Raw genomic sequence first — 22,711 nt, 5'->3', positions numbered from 1 at the left:
GAGGTACTGTTACATTTCTTGAGTATTTCCATTTTATGCTACTTAATACTACTTAAAATATAATACTTTATACCCAAAAAGTTTTTACTTTTCAGATAAAGATTTTACAAAATGAATAATATTTAAGGACTTGACTTTTAATTCCATAATATCCCAGCGAGGATACCTTGAAGCCTTAAAGTCTCTGCTGGATCATGATTCCATGAAAATACATTACTTATCAAAAAAAACATACGTAAACCAATGACAACACAAAACCATTTTTCCTTTTTTAATTTCATATTTTGTAACACATATTGAACAGAGTTGACGAGCAGAGACGTGTTTGTAGTGTCGTTGACTGCTGAACTTTAACATCTTTTACACCAACAAAACAATAAATAACCATCCAGAATTTTTCATGTGGAGCTGAATTAAACCGAACAGACGTCTTCTGGCGTCTCTCCTTACGGTTCGAGAGGAGACGGTCTGGAATGCTAAAACATGGAAAAAGAAACGTGGCTGACGGTTGTCGGCTTCGCACATCGTCTCATCGGCCTTCACTTCGTTGTACAGCGCGAGCGTGAAAACTTGTGGTAAACATAATCTTTAATTCAGGGAGACAAAAAAAAGAAAAAGTTTGGCTGTTTTTAATGATGAAAAATGAACACAGAGTGAAGAGTTGAGCTGCAGCTCCTCCGGTTTCAATCCGACGGGTTCTGGATGACGATCAGGAAGTAGTCCTTATCTGTGGAGAAAAAGGACAAAGATGCATTTGGGGTTAGTGATCGAGAAAATGAAACCGCAGATACAAACTCGGTCTAAAGTGTTTCAGGAAATATGAGCACTGAGCTGCTTTTATTTTGAACACAGCTTCATGTTTATATGAAGTTCATGCGATTATCACGTGAATATACGTTGTTTTTTTATTCGCACCTGGAGCGATCATGATCTCGTTCTTCTTGGAGCGCACTCGCAGGAAGGTGAGGTCGTTCTGGGGGTCCATGTCTCGGATGGTGCTGCGGGCCTTCATCACCAGCTGGTGGATCAGACCGGCGTACTGAACCGTGCTCGAGTTGTCCAGAGTCGTCTTGATGGGGATTCCTGAGGGACGGAAACGGGTTCATTTTACAGAATCAGAACAGAAGCTGCTTATATATTTTAATTAAAGTCCAGATTAAAAGGAAACGGAGTGTTTTATTTATGAATAGAGGAGTTTTCAACATTTTACGAGCTGCATCCTGCAGATCTGTCAGGTGAACCCGTCTCCCCGGCAGAAAGTCATCATCATGGTTTTTAATTCATTTATACATTTACACACACACATTTTTATTTGGGTTATTTGTTCTGCCGTCATGTTCCATCTTTTCTTCACAACCTGGTGTGTTCTGTACGAGAGGAACTTCTGGAGAACCAGAGCCTTCAGCAACACGGAGGTCATCTGAGACGGTTGTTGGAGGTTCAGCACAAAACAGCCGAAAGAGAAATGGAGATTCATCTTTCTGTCTGCTCTGCTCCGAAGATGTGGAACAAAATCCCTGTTTTTAAAGGTGTGTTTGTTTTCTACCTTCTGAGTTGACCACGAAGATCCCCTGGACTCCTTTCTGGCCCTGAATCCTCTTCAGAGTTTCCTCCACTTCAGCCTGACAACAAACACTTAGCATCGTTAGCTTCAGCTGCTACAGGCACCGAAACATGGCAACAAGAAGACAGCACACGAGATTACACCCGAGATTACACCCGAGATTACACCCGAGATTACACCCGACATCATCTGAACCGGGCTGTTGTTGGAGCAGCAGCGGGAAACGGAGTCATTCTTCTGGGCGAACATGACAACGCCCGACTAGCGTAGGACAGCTAGCACAGTTAGCATTTTATAAACCCCGATATAAAAGTAAACATTTAAAAGAGCGACTGTTGTCAGTGACGGATATAAGAACAGTTTCACTGAATACACGCCAGGCTGATCTTCCTCCTACCATTTTAGATGTGTGAGGAGAAATCTGGTCTCGAGCTCAACGCGACAAAAGACTCAACAGTTCAGGTTTGTTGACAGGAAACAGACGAAGACAACTTCCGGGGCGGATGGTGCGTTCAGGATCCAGGGCCAAACATGGGACATCCGGGCTTTTTCTTTTTCTTTTTTTTTTACAATTTCTTGTTAAAATGGTAATGATAACGATATTAACCATTATAATTATAAGAATAACGATAATAATAACAAAAACTACGATAACTACTGTTACAAGATTAAGTTGTGTGTTTAATACTGAATTTATACACATCGAGGGAAATCAGTTCCAGCAAATTACACAGCCTGTAAGATAAACAAAACAAAACAAAATCAAAACATAGAAATATAAATGTATTTGTACAAACATTATAGTAACATATATACAGAAAATTAATGTATTTATGTTTGCAGACACTGTGTCTGCATGTTTGAATGTGTGTAGGATGTATGTGTACATTACGGTGCTACGTCATGTGTTTTCATGGACCATGTGGGCGCGGTCAGCAGCTGCCAAGTCAGATTTACACACGCAAGGTAAAACCGGAAGTGACCAGATGTTCCTTCCAACTTAAAACAAATACAAAAACTGTAAATTACATAAAAGGAAGCGCAGAAGGCCGAATGATTTTTTTTTTTTTAAATGTTTTTTTATTAAATAATTTTTCACATTTACCTGTTCTTGTTTGACTGCAGTCATAGTTAAACTCAAACAAAACAAATATCAAAAAACTCAAAAACAAAATCTAAAAGAAAGAACTACAAAAAAATGCAATAAAAAAACAGAAAACTACAAAAATAAAAGACTTAAAAGCAAAAAGAAATCCGATTTTTTAAAAACATGTTAAAAGAAAAAACTCGAACAAAAACAACAAATGCAGTGATAAAGAAACCCCAACAAAACAATACATAAACACAGAATCAATTCTTTATTGGTTGTATTATGTATACAATAATGACATAAGATAATAGCATACAGATTTCCTCTTTTTTTTTTAAATTTGTGTACAACACCACTGTGCCCATTCTTTAGACTTTTAATTTTAAAATCCCAACCGGAAATTGTATATTATTACTCCTACTCAGATGAGTGTTTTTCTAGTATTCGTGTAGCGACCAAAGCAGTGAAGAAATGGAACAGAAAGACGAAGATCTTGGTGAGTATGTTCAAAAGAAAACGGACAACTGAGTTTTATTTAGACGCTAAACTTTTTCTGCTGCGTGTTTTTTTCTGATTAAACTGAAGCAGAAGTTTTGAAGAACCTCTGGGACGTTTCACTGTGCGGTTAGTTGAACAGGACAGAGGTTCAAACAGGGATAAAAGAAATTAACCCTAAATTAACTGATGTTAAGTTGAAAACTGACTGAAGTTTGTCGGTTTGTTAAATCTGTAAAAAACTGAATTGACTTCTGTTGTGTTCAGACACCGACTCACCAACAAACAATCCGTGAACCTGACTGCGGTTTTAACACAGACTTAAAGTACTGAAAAGTTTCACTAAAAGTACCAGTACAACAATGTAAAAGTACTGCAGTCCTTTAGTTGTATTTTAAGTAGAAGTACAGACAGTAAGTATAGTAAAAGTAGCCCATTAATACTAAAGATAGAAGCGGTACAGCTCAGAAATATAATCCTTAAATGCTCATAAAATCTGGATTATATTTCACTGTGTATATAATACTTTTTTTTTAATTGAACAATTCCTCAAACTTTTTCTATTGAGCAACATGTCAAAAAAGAAAAATAGGCAATATATTGTTTTTCTCATGTTTTTGTCCAAAAAGTTGATACAGTGTTGTTGGTCCTCGTATTATACAAGATTGTTATGATATATATGATTAATATTGATATGATTTTCCAAAATAATGATTGATGAAAATTATAGAGGGCGATGTTGTAATCCTCACTTTGACCGGATGGCGGTCTGATTGGTTTATTGTCACGGTAACATGAGGGTGCAGCACCTGGGCGTCAGGTTTTCCTGCAGAACAGCATTTTCTTTGATATTGGAAGGTTTCCATGACAACGGCTCTGCAGGTGATGATAAGGAGGAGGAAGAATTTAGTTTTAAGGATTGTTTAAAAGCTGAGCCAAAGGATGATGAGACTTGACAGACCACAGACTGAATATAAAATTGTTTATAGTTTACAGGTCTGAAAAATGAGGCCGATGCAGAAGTGCCCTAAGATGCAATACCAGCGAGTGCCACTAGAGGTCGGCTCCAAAAAGCCTCCGGCTCCATCGACTCCCATTCAACTTCTGTCATCAAATCCAAAGTGAATAAAATGTGTCCATCAGTTATCTCGGTGTTGTTAGCTAAAGTCACTCCTTCTTATTAGTTTTCTGGAGGTCCATCTGAAAATAATCCCTCATTCATTAGAAAAGAAGATTCAAGAAGACCTGTTTTTGGGGGCGTGTCTGTTTGATTGACAGGTCTGTGGTGCAGTCAGGTTACAGCTATCGGTGGGCGGGACGTAGTATCGTCAGGTTTCCCATCAGATCGGTCAGATCCACCGCTGGCTCCTCCCCCAGCTCGTCCAAATATGGTCACTTCTAGTTTTTGGATGGCGCTGGCCAACATCCGAAAAACAAAACCTTTTTGCTTGAAAGATGACTTTATTGATCATTTATCAGAATATAAAGCTGGTTAATTGATGTTCACTGTGAATACAGCAGTAGAGTTTGGTCCGTCCAGTCAACAGTCCAGTTCGACTCAAACAAGATGTTTGTGGCGCGGAGTCAGAAAAGGGCGCAAGAAGTTCAGGAGTTTTTTTTGGATGCATTGTCCAGTTAAAGCCTCGTAATCACGCCGGCTTTGTTCCCACGTTCCTCCTCCCCGCCTCTCTTTTTTATTTTAGCCTCTCTTAATTACTCTCTATCTGGCTCCCCTCCTTCCTTCCCTCCGGTGGTTCTCCCACTCCGTCCATCTCGGCCCAGATCTCGGTGGGGAAACACCTTCTCGCTGGTATTTTTATCCCTTGGTTGGAGGTATTGTATGCAGCCTGTCACCAACTCTGTTTGTATTTTTATCTGCCGGCCAGCAGGAGCTCGAAAGAGAAAAAAGACGGTTAATAAAAAAAAAAAAAAAATTGTGCAACATCATGACGCACATTTAAATCCAGGAGCTGGACGGAGCCTCCGGGGGGTTCAGCACTATTGTCTTCATTTATGTCCTAAAAACAGGGTATTTCTTGCTATTTTGGGAGTTAAATGAATTAACATCACAGTTATACACCAATAAAATAATAATAATAAAAAAAACCAGTATCTTAGATGAAACTGTTTCAATTGACTCCATGATCACCAATACAGATAATCAATCCAAATAAATGAATCAGCATTTTTTTAATTCTCATATGCAAATCTTGTTTGAAGATTTAAAGAGATTGATTTTAATAGTTATAACTCATTTAAATTTGGACTTTAATGATATTAGACATATTCTTTACATTTAAAACTTTTCCTGTAGGAAAGTAAATCCCGACTCATAAAGTTAATATTAACTAGCAGTTTGCATAATAACATTGTAAAAATGTACGATGCAGGAGTCATTAGGCCGACACCGTGTTAATAAACTGGATCAGATAACCTTTCACCAGAACTCAAGATCAAGATAAACATTAAACCTTAACTACAAAAAAGAATCCAGTTAAAGTGTTCAGAAGTTCATGCAAACTATGAATCAACTTAAAAACTGAGAAATGTAAAAGACTTGCTAATAAACTTAACGATAAAAACAGTAAAACTTTCAAAATAAAACCTCATTGGAAAGAGTTAAAGATAATAAAAAACATAAACAGCAGAATAACAAAGTGACTAAATGTTGGTTGTCGGTACTTTTACAGCCGTGTTGTGTAATAAAGACAAACTGACGTTACCACGGCGATCTGCTGATCTGTTAATCCTCCTTAGGCGTGTTTTATTTACAGAAAGGCCATCGATCCTTTCAGCTGAGGCCGAGGGAATCACAAAGGTTTGCAAACACTGAGTGTTGGTCCAACTTCTGGCAGCTTCTCCTGAAGAGTGAATCCTCCCGACACAACATCTATCTCCCACCGTCTGCATGATATTAGGTTCAATTTAACATTCAGTTCAACAGGCAAGAATTCTTACAGATGACTTCAAAAAAACAAATAATACCAAAATCTTTATCAAAGATTCGACTCTTTTTTTTTTTTTTTTTACATTGAAAACAGATTTAAGGAAATCTAGATTGTTGTTTTAACATCATATTAAGGAGGCAGAAACAGGAAGAACATTCATCTTTCATTTGTGGTCAAGAAAAGTGAATTAATGTGTTTTTCCATCGACTCTTGTGTGAATAACAAATGCATCAAGACAAACAGCTGGTGGAGCTCATTCTCCCATCAAATGGTATTAAACCACCACAGAAGAAGACACAATTAAAAAATTGAATTAACACGACTCAACTTTTCCGCCTAAAAACTTTTTTTTGCAGTAATTTGACTTTGAAACAGGTGAATTTAAAAACATACTCATCTGATGAACTGATGTTAGCACTTCATCTTCTTCTGGTCTTTTCAGGTGCCTTTGATCCCAACATCCCAGAGGAGGGACCCTCAGCGCCCCCTCCTGGCTGGCTGGATGTCATACATGGATACCAGGGTCACAAAGGTGGAGGTGAGCTTTCTCCTTGCTTCTGCTCTGAGTTTTTCTTTTCACGTTTCCCCTCCCTTCATGTCCTTTGTTAATGTTAATGTGCGTGTGCAGAGGATGAGAACCCGCTGTACCCTCCTCCGCCGGCCTACAACCCTCAGCCTGAACTCAACAGGAACACCTCGGTGCCCGACGTCAGGTGATCTTCTACAAGTCACCTCGTCTGTGAAGCACCTTGCAGATGATTCTGTACAAATATCAAACCTTACGAGGGTGTTATGGGGTAAAAAACGTCATGCGCTCGCTTCTGCAGGGTCCCCTCGGTGTCTGAGGACGTGGCCAGAGACGCCCTGCTCAAGTTTGTGGAATCAAAATGGAAGTACAGCTCCAAACCTGCGAGGAACCTCACCTTCAAAGAGCTCAAACCCATCACGGTGTACCGGGTAGGAGCACATCTTCACTATGAAGGGGTGGATGGATGGATATGTCTTTTTTATTTAATAATCATAAACTGTATATAAAAGTGGACGCAGTTTCTGGCTCCAAAAAGCCTCCGGCTCCATAGACTCCCATTCAACTTCTCTCATCAAATCCAAAGTGAATAAAATGTGTCCATCAGTTATCTCGGTGTTGTTAGCTAAAGTCACTCCTTCTTATTAGTTTTCTGGAGGTCCGGCGGACAAAAAGAGCAAACAAACTCCTCGTTTACCCGACGAATAGAAAATGTATAGTCGTTGTAGAAAGTTCAGTTTTCTGACTGTCTGCCTCCTCTTCCTCTTCTTCCTCCTGCTGCAGTATCGACTGGAGACCTTCACCGAGACCAGAACCAGCGCCTGGCAGCTGGAGCCCTACAACGGTAAAATGTGCTCTTTACACGAATAAAAATGAAAACAAGCTGTTAGATCCACTTCTGTCACCACTAAAGAACTCTGTTACTAAGAGGCAAGTCAAATATGTAGAAAACTGTGCACATTAAAAAGATAATTCTACATTTATTTGATCAATATGTTGAAATTATTTACAATCTGATGAATAAAAAAACCAGAGTAGAGTAAAAGAAAGTTTTAGTGTATTTGTTTGCTGCTTTGAGCTGAATGTTCACCAGACTGTGATGTTTTATTTGGACAAAAAACAGATTAAATTTACCTTTTGGTTGCTGCAAGTGTCGTCAAAAAACACGAGAAATAAATTCAAATTCTACCCGACGACGGCCGGTGAAAGTTTTTTTTTTTTCCAGGAAGAGCAGTCGGTGGTATCGGTCGGTCCTCGTACCCCCGTCAGGTGGATTAATCCTCACCGACCTTCTTCCTCATTAATGATGTCATGCTGGTGTCCCTCAGGTCAGGCCGTGGACGGTCCTCAGTACGGAGCGAGTCCTCCTCCGTGGGACATCCCCATGCCGCTGCCGCAGAGATACACCGACATGGTGGGGAAGGTCCGCGTGCCGCACTCCTCCTTCATAAAGGTACGACTCAGCGTTTCTCAGCGTTTCTCATCGTCCTCCTCACGCTGCCGCCGACACGTCGCAGTGACGCGTGTTTGTGTTTCAGATGTGTCACAAGTGTCACGGCTGTGGAAGAACTCGCTGCTCCGGCTGCTTCGGCCGAGGACAGGTGAGACCTCCGTCTAGAGACCTTTAACTCTGCAGGTTAAGACACAAAGTTCAGAGCGTCAATCAAACATTTGTGTATTTTTTTGTGTGGTTATCTTCCCTGTTTCTTTACTTATTTGTACAATAGTGAGACAAAACAGGAAATCTGCAGGTCTGAGAAGCTTTAAAAAGTCAGTTTCCACCTCGACCTGTCACTCAACCCGTCCTCTTGTTGTGCAGAAGCGCTGCCCGTTCTGTCACGGTCACGGTCGCTCCAGGAACAAGAGCTGCACCTCCTGTCACGGCCGAGGTCGCAAGAGGTGAGAGTCCAGTCTGAAGCTCCTCCTCCTCTGTCTCTCTTTCTGAAGCTCCTCCTCTTCTGTCTGAAGCTCCTCCTCCTCTGTCTCTCTGTCTGAAGTAGAAGACGGTATCATCGGCGTACAGATCGATCGTATTCCAGTTTGGATGCGTCAAAAATACCCAAATTAGTTCAACAAATCCCTAATTAAGCCTTTAATGTCTCGCGTGTTAAAAACATCCAACTTCTCATCTATAACTGCAACTATCTTTGGTTAAAATTACCGACATAAGACGTGTCAGGGATGCACTTCGTACCCTCCATGAAAGCGTCTCCTTAATCATGCTCTTATTTTCGGACTACTTCCTGTCCCTTGTGTCCTTCGTTCTTGCGTTGTGATGTGATTGAGCTGCTCTCACCTGTCCGTCACTCCTCCAGGTGTTTGCACTGTCAGGGTCACGGATACAAGACCTGCTCCGTCTGTCACGGCAGCCAGAACCTGCTGCATTTCATCCAGCTCACGGTCACGTGGTAAAAAACGAAGCCGCGCTCACTCTTCCTGTCCAGATGTCTTCTTCTGCTCGTCATCGATTTGTTTCCGTCTGTTTGTGTCCGTTTAGGAAGAACAACGTCAGTAATTTCATCCCCGACCGTCAACCCGACTTCCCCGACAAGAACTTCGAGCAGGTGTCAGGAGATCCGTTCTTCATCGATGAGAACCTGCTGGTAAAATCAACAACTTACTTTTATTTTACTCACTACGTCCCGCCCACCGATAGCTGTAACCTGACTGCACCACAGGCCTGTCAATCAAACAGACACGCCCCCCAAAACCAGGTGTTCTTGAATCTTCTTTTCTAATGAATGAGGGATTATTTTCAGATGGACCTCCAGAAAACTAATAAGAAGGAGTGACTTTAGCTAACAACACCGAGATAACTGATGGACACATTTTATTCACTTTGGATTTGATGAGAGAAGTTGAATGGGAGTCTATGGAGCCGGAGGCTTTTTGGAGCCGACCTCTAGTGGCACTCGCTGGTATTGCAGCTGAAGACACTTCTGGATCGGAAGCTACGTCCACCTTTATAAACAGTCTGTAGCATCTTCAATGTGAACATGAAACTGGACTCTGACTTCCTTTACCCCCCCCCCCCCCCCCCCCCGTCCTGCCAGGTGTACCCCATCCAGGGTTTCCCCGACCAGGAGATCTGCGACGTTTCTACAAAACTGATCAACGAGCACCTCCATCGCTTCACCTCCACCAGCCGCATCCTGCAGCAGGTACGAACACGAGAACTTCTTCACCGGTTCAACGCAGACAACAAACCACCGTTGTGTAACGTAATCAGATCATACCATATGTTTTACTACTTGGTTCGGTTGTCCTTTCTCAGTGTTTCCATGGTAACACAAAGCTTATCAAAACCCAGTTTTTTCTACGTAGACTTCGTGAGTTCACGACTTTTTGGCTGCAACTCGTATTTCTAAAAACTGCTGGAGTTCGGTTTGACTTGGCGGATGACGCCGACATCACGTTAATCATGTCGACCTTTTCCCTCCACAGCGTCAGACCATCGAGCTCGTGCACCTCACTCACGCTTATTACTCCTACAACGGAAAAGACTACAGTTTCTTTGTCTACGGGACGGAGAACAAAGTGTTTACGCCCAAATATCCCTCCGCGTGCACTATTTTGTAAGCGGCACATACGTTAGTGACATATTAGCATATCTTAATCCCAGCAGGAGGGAAAAACTGTTTTAAAAGTGTGTTAATTTCCATATTTAAGTCGGTAATAGTGACAGTTTAATATTGACATAAAATTGTATAAAATATTTCTCAAACTGTGGAGTTGTTGTAACTGAAGCTCGTTCACGTTGAGCTCTCGCCCACCGTTAGCAGCTAGCCAGATGGAACTTGAAGCTAAGTGCTAGCCTGTTTCTTGCTGAAATGCCCCCTGGGAGTTTTAATCAACATCCAAAATAACTCCGTTCACTCTTTCAGATATTGTTGGACTGAAACTCACTTCTTTTTACAGGATAACATTTTTAGCCATGCTTAGCACTAATTAGCAGATATTAGCATGCTAATGCACTAAAGTATGACTGATTGCATTTCGGACTCTTGTGCTCATTAATTCCTGAATACGATGAATCTATCAGCTGATAGAACTTATTCACCACCGGACCTTTTTAGTTGTGTTCAGGGGAAACAGAGCTAGCTTCTGATCTTATCTCTGATTGTTTAGTTTTTTTAAATACAAACCAACTTTATCAGCTGATTGAGGTGAATATTGTTGTTGCATAATTGTGATAAAGCAATTAAATGCCAGAATTTGTTTGCTATATTGCCTTAATATACATTTTAAATTAACATATATTATGATGAATTTAACTTTAATCAGTGATTACAAATCAAGCACTTATTGTAGCATATGAAATAATAATTCTATTTTATCTTTAATGTCTGTTGGGCTCCATTTAATTACGTAAACAACAGTATGTGTTAAACTAACATCTATTGTCACCTGTCAGCTTCAAAACATTTCCCGTTAAAGCTGGTTTCATCAGTGCTGCATCCTTTATTCATTTATATTTTATCAACCGTCCGGTTCATATTAAGAACAACTGTCATTTTTGCCGTCAACAGATAAGCTGGTCAACGTCGCTCCGAGCTACGTCATTTCCAAAGTCGACGTCCTTAAATCAAATATTCAAAATACTCAGGATTTATTGAGAAAACCTTTGTGGTGCCAGTGAGGCTGGTATTTATTGTAGTTTGACTTTAAATCAACTCAACTCAGCATTACCTCACTTTTTTATTCCTTAAAAACATTTTTATGGTGCGTTTGACAGTCAAGAATTATTTTCCTCTGAACTGACTCCGGATGTTTTTCCCTCTTTTGTGGTTTTATCATCTCTCGTTTGTCTCTTCTGCTTCTTTCCTTTTGTTATTACATTTAATTTAACCATTAGAGAAACCCTGTTGAAAAACAGAAACTGAAGGATGTAAAAAACGGTGATTTAAAATAACCAAAAAAAGCCTTAAAGTTGAGTTAAAAATGTTAAGTAAAATGTTCCTTTTTAATGATATTTTCTTGGTATTTTTGGGTCAATTTGAGTTTTTTTTATATCAATATAAATCCATTCAGATGCAGGTGTCTCAGTTTACACATCTTTTTGTTTTTTCTGACAGTGTCTCAGTGATTTTAACACTTTTATATGTAAAAGAAATATGTATATATTTCAGTACATAAGAAGTGAGACAGAAAAATAACTCGTATACTCGTGTTTTTTTACTTGTAAAAAGGAGGAAAAAAACACTTTCTACACCGGTTCATAGACTCTGTTTACTGTGTCTTAATAAACCTGCAGCTAAAGTAATAATATAAAGTGTATTATTGTTTATATGACATCATATAAACTGATAGATGTATTCAGGAAAAACGTCACAAATAAATATATTTATATCATCATCCTGTGGTGTCTGTTGAGTCTTTGTACTAAGATCATATGTTTAAAAACTTTCCAATATATTTCATTTGGATTAATTAAAAGTTTAGTTGTGTTGGATTGTGCTGCCAGGTGGGGTCAGCTTTCTGGTCATGGACTGAACATAAAGTCCCGTATAAAACAAATCCCCAAATTTGTAATGTGTAAAAAAACACAAAAGGATTTCAACATTTGACAACTAACTGGTAAAAGTCTGTCTGCATGTCCTAATCATTTCCAGAAGAGGGCGCTCTGGTTCATGAAGTTGCACGGGGTGTTTACTGACACTGTGTTTTGTGGGAAATAAAGCAATGATTTTAAGTTAAGAGCCAAAAATGTAGTTGAGGGGGAAAAATTAAAGCATTTTCCGTCTCTTTGTTTTAAAGGGAAAAAAAAAATTGCATTTATTTGTTTGTATTCTTAACTGAGCTTTTGCAAACAATAAATATTAACTTCCTACAGAGGTTTTTTCTTCCCAAGAGACCTGACAATAAAAAGTTGTGTTGTGTAAATGACTGAAGAAATTGATTCCTAATAGTTTTGTATCTCCAACAGTGATGTACTACTCTAAAAGTTCGACCTGTGAAATGTGGAAGTCAGAGTTTCCGAACAGTCCTTGAATGCAGCACGCAGCAGAAGGAGCGTGGGGGGAGGGGGGGGGGGGTTCAGCGTGGGGGGAGGGGGGGGGGGGGTTCAGGGTGAAGGAGTGGCTCATCAGCCTCCAGCCCGCACGCGCTCAGTCTGTGTGGAGCGTGTGAAGGCTGCAGGTGACCCGACGCAGCTGCTGGTCCAGGTTCTCCAGGTTCTCCAGGTTCTCCAGGTTCTCCCCGGCTGAGGTTAAATAAAGTCCAAACCCAGAGAGACCCCCATCCCCATAGAAAATTCTGCTTGGTGAGTTGTGAAGACTTTTATTGTGAAATGTGTCTGGATGCTCCACCTGCCGCTCAGGTTGTGTTCACGTGGGATTTTACATTTTCCTGCATCAAAAGTTTGTGGCTTCTTGTTTCCTTAAATTGAACTTGTTCTAGATAGTTTAAGAAACTCGTCCTGGTGAGTTTTGGTGGTCAGACAGAAGTTTCCAGGAGTTCTTGTTCTTGTTCCAGATGGTGATGGTCTGTGTGGACTCAGGTGTCCTGGTCTGGGTTGTGGTCTCTGAGGGGGCTTCAGGGGTCCTTCAAGGTGTTTTGAGGGTTTTGAAAGTTCCCGGGTTCCACAGTGTCATTGAAGATGTTTCAACTTGTTTTTGTAAAAGTTTTGGTCATTGAGGAGGTTTCTGCACTCATCAGAGGTTTCCATGTGTCCTTGTCCTGGTTTTGGTCACTCAGGGGACCCTGAAGGAGTTCTGGGAGGAGCTGTGATGGTCGGGGGCGTTCAGGGTGTCCACGTCTGGGTTTTGGTCTCTGAGAAGCTCCAGTGGTTGTTTGAGGAGTTTTTGTAGTGATTAGGAGAGTTTTAAAAGTCCTTGTGGTCATTAAGGAAGTTCCAGGAGTTGATTCAACGGTTCCTGCCGAGGTTTCTGTGGTCATCGGGAGTTTCCAGGAGAACCTCCTCCGATGGTCAGTACGGACCTTCCTGGTGTCGGGTTCAGGTAGCAGGACTTCTTCCAGGAGGTTTTAAAGGGTTTTTAAAAGTCCTGAAGTTTTTCATCATCATCATTGAAGAGCGTTATCTTCTCGTTTATTACTCATCCCAAAGCCATCGGATGATTTGGTACCGCTGCATCTGTAACTGATTGATTGAGTTTAATTCAAACTGCTTCATTGAGAAAATACCTGGTTCAGGTCAGCAGAGGGAGGCGGAGCTTCATACCTGCAGTCCAGTTAATTAAAGACTAAACTGACAGATGTGTGTGTGTGTGTGTTGTGTGTAAACCTCCCTCTATTGTCTCGGCTTTTCCTGTTATGGAGGTCAGCAGTGTGTGGGACCGCTGCTTCCTGTGTGTGTGTGTGTGTGTGTGTGTGTGTGTGTGTGTGTGTGTGTGTGTGTGTGTGTGTGTGTGTGTTGAGATTGTTGTTTTCCTGGCTGCTTTGTGTCATTGTGTCGCCTCTTAAAATGCTGCTGCTGTTGTTGGTGATAATCGAGCATCACTGTTACTTTTGGCTGTGTGTGTGTGTGTGTGTGTGTGTGTGTGTGTGTGTGTGTGTGTGTGTGTGTGTGTGTGTGTGTGTGTGTGTGTGTGTGTGTGTGTGTGTGCCTCTACGTGTAATACCACCGAGGGCCACTAGGGGCTGGCTCCACAAAGACTGTCTCCAATAGAAAACAGTTTTCTGGTGTAGGTGGGCGGGGCCTAGAGTCCTCAGGTTCTTGGTTAAATCCTCCTCTCGCTCCTCCCCCGCTCGCCCAAATATGGTCACTTCTGGTTGCAAATACTTAAGATTTCAGACTGGAGGCCTCAAAACGTCCGTTTACAAACGTAAAATGCAGTAAATTTGTAATTAATTTCTAAATAAATAAAGTAAACGAACAAATTCATGAATTAATTGAAAAAAATAAAACTAGTAATGATTGAAAGTGATTTAAATGTCTCTACAAAGTAATCAAAGAAAGGATATGGAGCCCATCGAAGCCTCTGTAATGTACCTGTGAAGCTGCTGAGAGCAGAGTGGAGCCCGTCGGTCCGATCAGAGGCGTTACAGCGGCTTCATCACGGCTCGGTGAGGAGGCTGAACACTAAAGGAGGTTCTGGTCCGCTGATGGAGAACGTCGAGCACACAGCCGACTCTGCTCTTGTTTTTAAAAGCTGCTCTGAGTCACATTTCGAAGCTAGAAACAACAAAAGGCCTCCGATAAAAGTCTTATCTGATGGCGGCCGGCCAGAGAAGTGAAGTTCAAAGACGCAGCGCTTTAAGAGACGCCTCGCTTTCACCTCCTGATTGGCTTTTTGTTTTTGGGGACGCGTCAGTCTGGAACATTTAAAACGAGCAGCAGTGGAATCTAATTATGGAGAAAGATGGACGATTTAATCAGAGGGCATTAAACTAAACTAAAGCAACGTATACTTAATATTATTAAGGTTCTCTTTCTAAATTCAAATTTTTTTTGCATCAAAAGACAGAAAATCTAAAATAATGATGCTTCAGTCTGTATTTGAAAATTAAATAAAAAGTTGTTCTTGTAAAAGTGAAGAGATGCTGCAATCGAGCTTCACAACATGTTGAATATATTTCTGAAAAGTGCTTTTCATTCTTGATTGATGTCAACACAAACTGTTTCTAAAAGAGTTCGTAGCTTCAAGTCTGTAAAATGGTTCTGATCCAGAAGTGTCTTCAGCTGCAATACCAGCGAGTGCCACTAGAGGTCGTCTCCAAAAAGCCTCCGGCTCCATAGACTCCCATTCAACTTCTCTCATCAAATCCAAAGTGAATAAAATGTGTCCATCAGTTATCTCGGTGTTGTTAGCTAAAGTCACTCCTTCTTATTAGTTTTCTGGAGGTCCATCTGAAAATAATCCCTCATTCATTAGAAAAGAAGATTCAAGAAGACCTGTTTTTGGGGGCGTGTCTGTTTGATTGACAGGCCTGTGGTGCAGTCAGGTTACAGCTATCGGTGGGCGGGACGTAGTATCGTCAGGTTTCCGATCAGATCGGTCAGATCCACCGCTGGCTCCTCCCCCAGCTCGTCCAAATATGGTCACTTCCTGCTCCAAACCGCTCCGAACTAGCAAAGATAGTGACGGACAGAATCTGAACTGGAGGATTCATAACGTTCACAAACCAACGATGACATCACTGATGGTTGATGACATCACTGATGGTTGATGACATCACTGATGGTTGATGACATCATTGATGGATGATGATTGGATGTGAATCAAAGCTTCTCGTTTCAGTACCACATATTGCATCTGTCCCTGTGTGTGTGTGTGTGTGTGTGTGTGTGTGTGTGTGTGTGTGTGTGTGTGTGTGTGTGTGTGTGTGTTGTTCATGTGTGCTGTGATTGGCCCAGACAGACTTTCTAATTTGCAGCCAGAGTTGTACGTTAACAAGATTCAAATCTCTGAAGCTTTTATTTCCCCTTTGACTGGCTGTGAATAAACATCTCATCATTGATATGATGCCGTTAGCGTGAGTTAAGACTTCTGGTCCCTCTGAGACCGAGCCGGGTCGGAGTCTTTCCATCACTTTTAACAGAGGCGCTGATGGCGTGCGGCGAGTCCGAGCGACGGGCGTGGACCTCTTTCACGATGTTTCTTTATGACCTCAGCGGGCGAGTTTTACGTGAGCGTCGGGAAACAAAACGAAAACACGGCGGAGAGCTGATGAACGTTCCTGGAAATTCCCCCGAAGCCTCTGAGGTTTTACACCAACTGAAAGACTCAATAAATGAAGCTTATGAGGTTATTATCACTACTACTGTGTGTGTGTGTGTGTGTGTGTGTGTGTGTGTGTGTGTGTGTGTGTGTGTGTGTGAGTGTGTGTGTGTGTGTGTATCCATACATATGACAGGTTGTGTATAGAAACAAACTATTTCAGCAGCTGAAAACACTCCTGAATTCTTGATGTTGAAATGTAAACAAACTTTATTTCATATAAATGTTAAAATTTTTCTGAATTTGAGGTTTGAATTTCCCTTTCTTCATTTTTAATCGTTTTAGGTTGTGTTAATCTGAAACCTTTATTTCCAGTATATTACAAAGAATTCAGGCCGTCTGTCGCTGAACTAGTTTTCAGCATCTGAATTAAACTAGAATTGTTTTTGATTCATAAAAAAATTTAATTAAACATTACGGTACACATCTTTAGTTTTCTGCTCACCAAATCTGAACTATTCAACTCTGAAATAATAAACTTCAAATCAATATGTGACATTAATGCCAAGAGTTGATCATGTTTTTGAACTCATTGTTTTGATCTAATTTCCCTTCATTGTCATCAATCATCACAACAGTTATAATTCTGAAGTTAATAACTGAAACATCTGTATAATCCTGTTAGTTGGAGTCTCATGCAGCTGTTCCACATGTAATCATGTCATCAGTGAACATCAACATGTTCCACTTCAGTCCAGTCTTTTTATTACGTTATTGTTTGATTAATCACAAAACAGGAATCAGAATGATTCCCTCAGGTGCTTTGCTCGGGTTTCAATCACGTTAGATTTACAGACATCCCAGCAGCTCCTTAAACATTCAGCTGGTTAAACGATGGAGTGGCCACATCTGGCGCAGCTGTTGTTCTGGATATAATAAAGAAGATTTGTAAATTTGTGATTAAACTCTGAAATGTTCCGTCCGTCCGCCCATCTGTTTCCGGGCCGGTACCGGGGCCCGGCTCTGTTCAACTCTCCTGGATGGTTCATTCAGACCAGATGGGATTATGAATCCGTGCAGGTTCGACCCCTCGGGGCTCCTCAATGTTGGAGATGCTTAAAATACTGGTCTGACGAGGCCTCGTGGATTTCTTCTGGGTTTCACTTTGTTTTCCACAGAAGCCCTTAAACGGGCCGCGACTTCTGTTCGACTCCAATTCTATTAAATCCATTTACACAAAAACCTTTCGGTCTAAATCGTTCGTTTCCATGCGCTTTAGAGGCGGAGAGCGTCACGCGAGATATTTTCCATCAAACTCAAAAGGAAATGTGTCCCATAAATGAAATAACCAGAATTATCCTTTAATTTACCTTCTTTTGTTTTTACTATTTAAATTTGCAGCTGGAACTTTTCTGCCGCTGAAAGTAATTACAAAAACCTTGCTGACACGTCAGAGGTCAAAGGTCAGAGGTCAACTCTGTCACAACTGTTAGGGCTTCAACATGGTGGAGAAATGAAACAAAAGGCATCACAACCTCCGTGAAATCAGAATTTGATCCGTCTGGTCTGATAACATCTGAAAAGTCCAGAAGAGCCGAAACGATCGATTGATTTCTGTCCGGCTCGGCGAGTTGGATTCTCCGGGGTCTCCGGGCGGGAACGTCTCACCAGACACCAGGTTTTAAAATATCCTTCACATGTAAAAGTCCTTCATCATCTGCGTAGCTGAGAATATCTTTAATATTATATAAAAGTTCAACTAATGTTCACAGATGCTGTTTTTCAACCATCTTCTTGAGCTCTCCGCGGTCCTTCGATCTGCTGGAGCTCCTCTGGGTAGATTTACACTGAAGCTCCGTGATGCTCCAGAAGCAGCCGATGGAGGAGGAGAACTTTTCCTCCGTCACCTCTCCGCCTCCACAGATGATGAACTAGATGTCTGAATCGGCGGGACGTTCCCGTCCTCCCGTCCCCCCGTCCCCCGTCCGGTCGCTGCATGAACGATAGCAGGTGATGTTTTCAGGCTTTCTGAAAGTTTCATCGTCCTGATTCCGACTGATCTCCGGGTCAACGTCACAAAATATAAAAATAAAACACAAAGCCGCAATTAAAACGGCATTTTCCTTTAAAGCTGCAGCTAAACGCACAAAGTATGAAGACACACTGATGAAGAGCGCAGGAAAACATCTTCATCCTGCTGTCTCTCTGGTGCACCATCGTCTTCACCACACACACACACACACACACACACACACACACACACACACACACACACACACACACACACACACACACACACACACACACACAAGGAGGGAGAGTCCATCAGGGTCGGGCTGACGGACTGAAGGCTGACAAAGTTCTCAGACTCACAGGATGTAAAAACAGATATTAGTGTTATTAGTTATTAATGTTATTAGATATTAGTGTTATTAGATATTAGTGTTATTAGTTATTAATGTTATTAGTTATTAATGTTATTAGATATTAGTGTTATTAGTTATTAGTTATTAGTTATTAATGTTATTAGATATTAGTGTTGTTAGTGTTATTAGATATTAGTGTTATTAGTTATTAATGTTATTAGATATTAGTGTTATTAGATATTAGTGTTATTAGTTATTAATGCTATTAGATATTAGTGTTATTAGTTATTAGTGTTATTAGATATTAGTGTTATTAGTTATTAGTGTTATTAGATATTAGTGTTATTAGTTATTAGTGTTATTAGATATTAGTGTTATTAGTTATTAATGCTATTAGATATTAGTGTTATTAGTTATTGGTGTTATTAGTTATTAGTGTTATTAGTTATTAGTTATTAATGTTATTAGATATTAGTGTTGTTAGTGTTATTAGTTATTAGTGTTATTAGTTATTAGTGTTATTAGTTATTAATGTTATTAGATATTAGTGTTATTGGTGTTATTAGTTATTAGTGTTATTAGTTATTAGTGTTATTAGTTATTAATGTTATTAGATATTAGTGTTATTAGTTATTAGTGTTATTAGTTATTCGTGTTATTAGATATTAGTGTTATTAGTTATTAGTGTTATTAGATATTAGTGTTATTAATTATTAGTGTTATTAGTTATTCGTGTTATTAGATATTAGTGTTATTAGTTATTAGTGTTATTAGTTATTAGTGTTATTAGTTGTTCGTGCGTTCAGCCCGTGGAGGTGAAGACGACAGGAAGTTGTTGATGATGACAGGATGAAGTTTATTTCGGCGGGACAGAGGGGAGGAGGGGGGGGACGGAGGCAACGACGACAGGACGTTGGCAATAAAGACGGGACGTAAGCGGAGACGTTCTTGACGACTACAGGACATAGACGCTGACGACAGGATGTAGTTGAAGACAAGAGGACAAAAGGTCTGACTGGGACATCGGGACGTGGACGCTGACGATGGGACATAGAGCTTCAGGAGAGGACATAGGTGCTCATGATGGGATGTAAGATAAGATGGCAGAACGTAGGCAAGGACAGGACGTTGGTGAGGGAGGGGAGGAGGAGAGGAGAGGAGAGGAGAGGAGAGGAGAGGAGAGGAGAGGAGGGGAGGAGGAGAAAGGAGAGGAGAGGAGAGGGGGGGAGGAGAGGAGAGGAGAAAGGGGGGGAGGAGAGGAGGGGAGAGGAGAGGAGAGGAGAGGAGAGGAGAGGAGAGGAGAGGAGAGGAGAGGAGAGGAGAGGAGAGGAGAGGGGAGGAGAGGGGAGGAGAGGAGAGGAGAGGAGAGGAGAGGAGAGGAGAGGGGGGAGGGGAGAGGAGAGGAGAGGAGAGGGGGGGAGGGGAGAGGAGAGGAGAGGAGAGGAGAGGAGAGGAGAGGAGAGGAGAGGAGAGGAGAGGAGAGGAGAGGAGAGGAGAGGAGAGGAGAAGAAGAGGGGGAGGAGGAGGACAAAGGACCGGACCACCCAGACAGTCTCTCTCCAGAGTTTCCGTCTCCGAGGACGTGACAGCTGAACGTTTCTGGGTTTTTGGATCAGCTGTCTCACCAGAGGACGACGGGTCACTGCTGCCTCAAACCAGAGGTCACCGGCCGGGTTGTAGCTGGGGGGGGGGGGGGGGGCGGGGCCTCCTGCATGACAACACTGGAGGAGATTAGCTGTGAAATGTTCTCCAGGAGAAAAGAGCTTCAGTCTGAAAAGGAGAAGGACAGAAGATGAAATACATACTGTATATAACAGCTGGCTAGTTAGCATGTCCACCATCGTAGCTCGTTAGCACGGTAACATTTGCTTATAAGCAATAAACAGGTTATTTTAGTCGTAAGAACTTTGCACAAATTCAACTTTCGACCTCATGATGGCGCTACACATACAACGTCAGATCTTCACCTGTGTGATATAATGATCATTATGATCTGTAGTTTCTGATTTTCTGTTCTCTTTTCAACGTGACGTCTCGGTTGAAAACTTTAAGACTTTCGATTGAATCGTTCCGTCACGTGAACGTTCAGTTCATCGGATCTGACGTCGAGTTCACCGCCACTCCTTATCAGCTGATCGTTTCCTGGCCGCAGCCAGACCACGTCAATCAGAAAGTTGGTTTAAGGAGTTTAAAGTGAAGACGATCACAAGTGGAGGATTTAAAAGTCCGACTGATTACTTATCAGTATTTTATCAATATTTTAATAGTAGTTTATCAGTATTTTAATAGTATTTTATCAGTATTTTAATAGTAGTTTATCAGTATTTTAATAGTATTTTATCAGTATTTTATCAGTATTTTAATAGTATTTTATCAGTATTTTAATAGTATTTTATCAGTATTTTAATAGTATTTTATCAGTATTTTATCAGTATTTTAATAGTATTTTATCAGTATTTTATCAGTATTTTAATAGTATTTTATCAGTATTTTAATAGTATTTTATCAGTATTTTATCAGTATTTTAATAGTATTTTATCAGTATTTTAATAGTATTTTATCAGTATTTTAATAGTATTTTATCAGTATTTTATCAGTATTTTGCTGCCAAATCCAACAGACTGAGAACCACTCGGTGTTATTCATCATGTTTTTGGACATTTGTTGTTTTTTCTGTTGAATTGCATCACTCTGATGATTAATTTAGGATTATTTGTCTTATTTTTCCAGTAAACTTTTGACTTTGTGGAAAGTGTTTATATCTTGTAAATTATTCAATTTACAGAGACAAGTTTTTATTTATTTAAGATATTCAGATAACAGAAAGGTTTTATTTCTATTTCCTCTGTTCTCTGATGAATACAAAACAAAAAAAACCCTCTTTTACCTTCACCTGATGATGATGATGATGATGATGATGATGTAGAAATCTTTTGTTTTAATAACTAAACTTGATGGATTTTAATCTGCCAACATCCATCATTAAAGACATCGTGTTTCTTTTGGAGGTAAAAGATGTTGTTTATCTGCTGTTGCATTGTTTTAATTTCCTCTTTGATAAGATGTTGAATTCATCACGTGAGCTGGAAGTTTCTCTCCAGACTTTTATTCGCTGTGATGATGATATTATTGGATTAAAATTTTGAATTATGAATCCTGAAAATATAATGTTCAGATTTCAGAGCAGAAGAAGTTTTCAGAGGACGAACGTCCTGTTTCAGTTTGGACGGAGAATAATCTGTTTACTTTTTTTTATTATTATTGCCTCGATTACACTGAATCACCGTTTTAATGTGAACGTCGGTTTCTTCAGGATGAAACTAAATTCACCTCATAAAACCACTTTTCTCTTCAAATCTGTAATATTTTAAACCTCCTTATTGTCTTTATGACTCTTGGCTGTCTGAAAAAGAATAAAACACACACACACACACACACACACACACACACACACACACACACACACACACACACACACACACACAGAACCCCCCCCCCCCCCCTCAAACAGCAGCACGATCAGCCTCTATTGTATGATTGTGTTTATCTGGCCTATTAATTAATAATCTCTTATCAGCTCCGAGGCAACAATCATGTATTTCTGCCGAGCACTTCCTTCCTTCCTCTCCGAGATCATCAGCGCTAACGGGGCAGCCGGCGCCAACACAACACAACACAACACAACACAACACACAACACACACACACACACACACACACACACACACACACACACACACACACACACACACACAGAAAAAAAACCTATTTTAATTAAACTATAACAATTCAAACATGCTCTGAGATATGTGATTTGGATGTAAAACATTTGGCCACTAACAGCAGACAGGAAGTCAGACAGGAAGTCAGACAGTCGGCGTGATGTCGCCCAACGAACACAATCATGTCTTCGATGGATCTGGACATATTGTCCATCGGCTCCCCGCTGGGCTTGACGAAAATCAGTCATACACACTACGTCATAACACATACACACACACACACACACACACACACACACACACACACACACACACACACACACACACACACACATTACACTCTTTGTTTTAAAAAGTTTCTATGACTGACTGCAGGACAAT

General features: G+C 40.6%; 3 protein-coding genes across 4 annotated transcripts in view; 2 read left to right on the top strand and 1 right to left on the bottom strand.

Annotated features, from left to right (window-relative positions):
- Positions 1-256: 256 nt before the first annotated feature.
- On the bottom strand, positions 257-2,055 carry dynlrb1 (dynein, light chain, roadblock-type 1). Its single transcript, XM_069169704.1, has 4 exons — positions 1,962-2,055; positions 1,547-1,622; positions 916-1,083; positions 257-727 (listed from the first exon to the last, which is right to left on the bottom strand). The coding sequence occupies exons 1-4, from the start codon at positions 1,962-1,964 to the stop codon at positions 684-686; spliced, it is 291 nt and encodes a 96-aa protein (XP_069025805.1). The 5' UTR covers positions 1,965-2,055; the 3' UTR covers positions 257-683.
- A 1,045-nt stretch (positions 2,056-3,100) lies between these two features.
- On the top strand, positions 3,101-11,978 carry ssuh2.1 (ssu-2 homolog, tandem duplicate 1). Of its 2 annotated transcripts, XM_069169708.1 has the most exons (12): positions 3,101-3,150; positions 6,540-6,635; positions 6,726-6,810; positions 6,925-7,054; positions 7,407-7,467; positions 7,952-8,076; positions 8,162-8,224; positions 8,443-8,522; positions 8,939-9,031; positions 9,121-9,226; positions 9,677-9,784; positions 10,068-11,978. In XM_069169708.1, exons 1-12 carry the CDS (start codon positions 3,126-3,128, stop codon positions 10,200-10,202), a joined length of 1,107 nt encoding a protein of 368 aa, XP_069025809.1. In that variant the 5' UTR covers positions 3,101-3,125; the 3' UTR covers positions 10,203-11,978. The 2 variants fall into 2 exon arrangements, with proteins under 2 accessions (XP_069025809.1, XP_069025808.1); XM_069169707.1 differs by lacking the exon at positions 3,101-3,150 and having other exon boundaries at positions 6,241-6,635.
- A 767-nt stretch (positions 11,979-12,745) lies between these two features.
- LOC138210420 (semaphorin-3D) overlaps positions 12,746-22,711 on the top strand; it is a 54,395-nt gene continuing 44,429 nt past the window's right edge. The window contains 1 exon segment of the mRNA XM_069169572.1: positions 12,746-12,885. The gene's annotated coding sequence lies outside the window, so the exon portion shown is untranslated.

This window comes from Embiotoca jacksoni, unplaced genomic scaffold (assembly GCF_022577435.1).
Source record: "Embiotoca jacksoni isolate LCO1_2020_lvr unplaced genomic scaffold, fEmbJac1.0.p SCAF_46, whole genome shotgun sequence".
Lineage (NCBI taxonomy): Eukaryota > Metazoa > Chordata > Actinopteri > Embiotocidae > Embiotoca > Embiotoca jacksoni.
Note: the sequence above shows the minus strand (reverse complement) of the source record. Positions and strands in the feature narration are given on the sequence as shown.

What these genes read in the sequence shown, in the direction of transcription:
- dynlrb1 (XM_069169704.1), bottom strand. An exon ending in CTTCGTGGTCAACTCAGAAG is followed by an intron (nt 1,084 to 1,546) that starts GTAGAAAACAAA and finishes TCCGTCCCTCAG; the next exon opens with GAATCCCCATCAAGACGACT. An exon ending in CGAGATCATGATCGCTCCAG is followed by an intron (nt 728 to 915) that starts GTGCGAATAAAA and finishes TTTTCTCCACAG; the next exon opens with ATAAGGACTACTTCCTGATC.
- ssuh2.1 (XM_069169707.1), top strand. Translation starts at nt 6,506, where the DNA reads ATGTTAGCACTTCATCTTCTTCTGGTCTTTTCAGGTGCCTTTGATCCC. An exon ending in GCTGCTTCGGCCGAGGACAG is followed by an intron (nt 8,225 to 8,442) that starts GTGAGACCTCCG and finishes CTTGTTGTGCAG; the next exon opens with AAGCGCTGCCCGTTCTGTCA. An exon ending in TCATCGATGAGAACCTGCTG is followed by an intron (nt 9,227 to 9,676) that starts GTAAAATCAACA and finishes CCGTCCTGCCAG; the next exon opens with GTGTACCCCATCCAGGGTTT.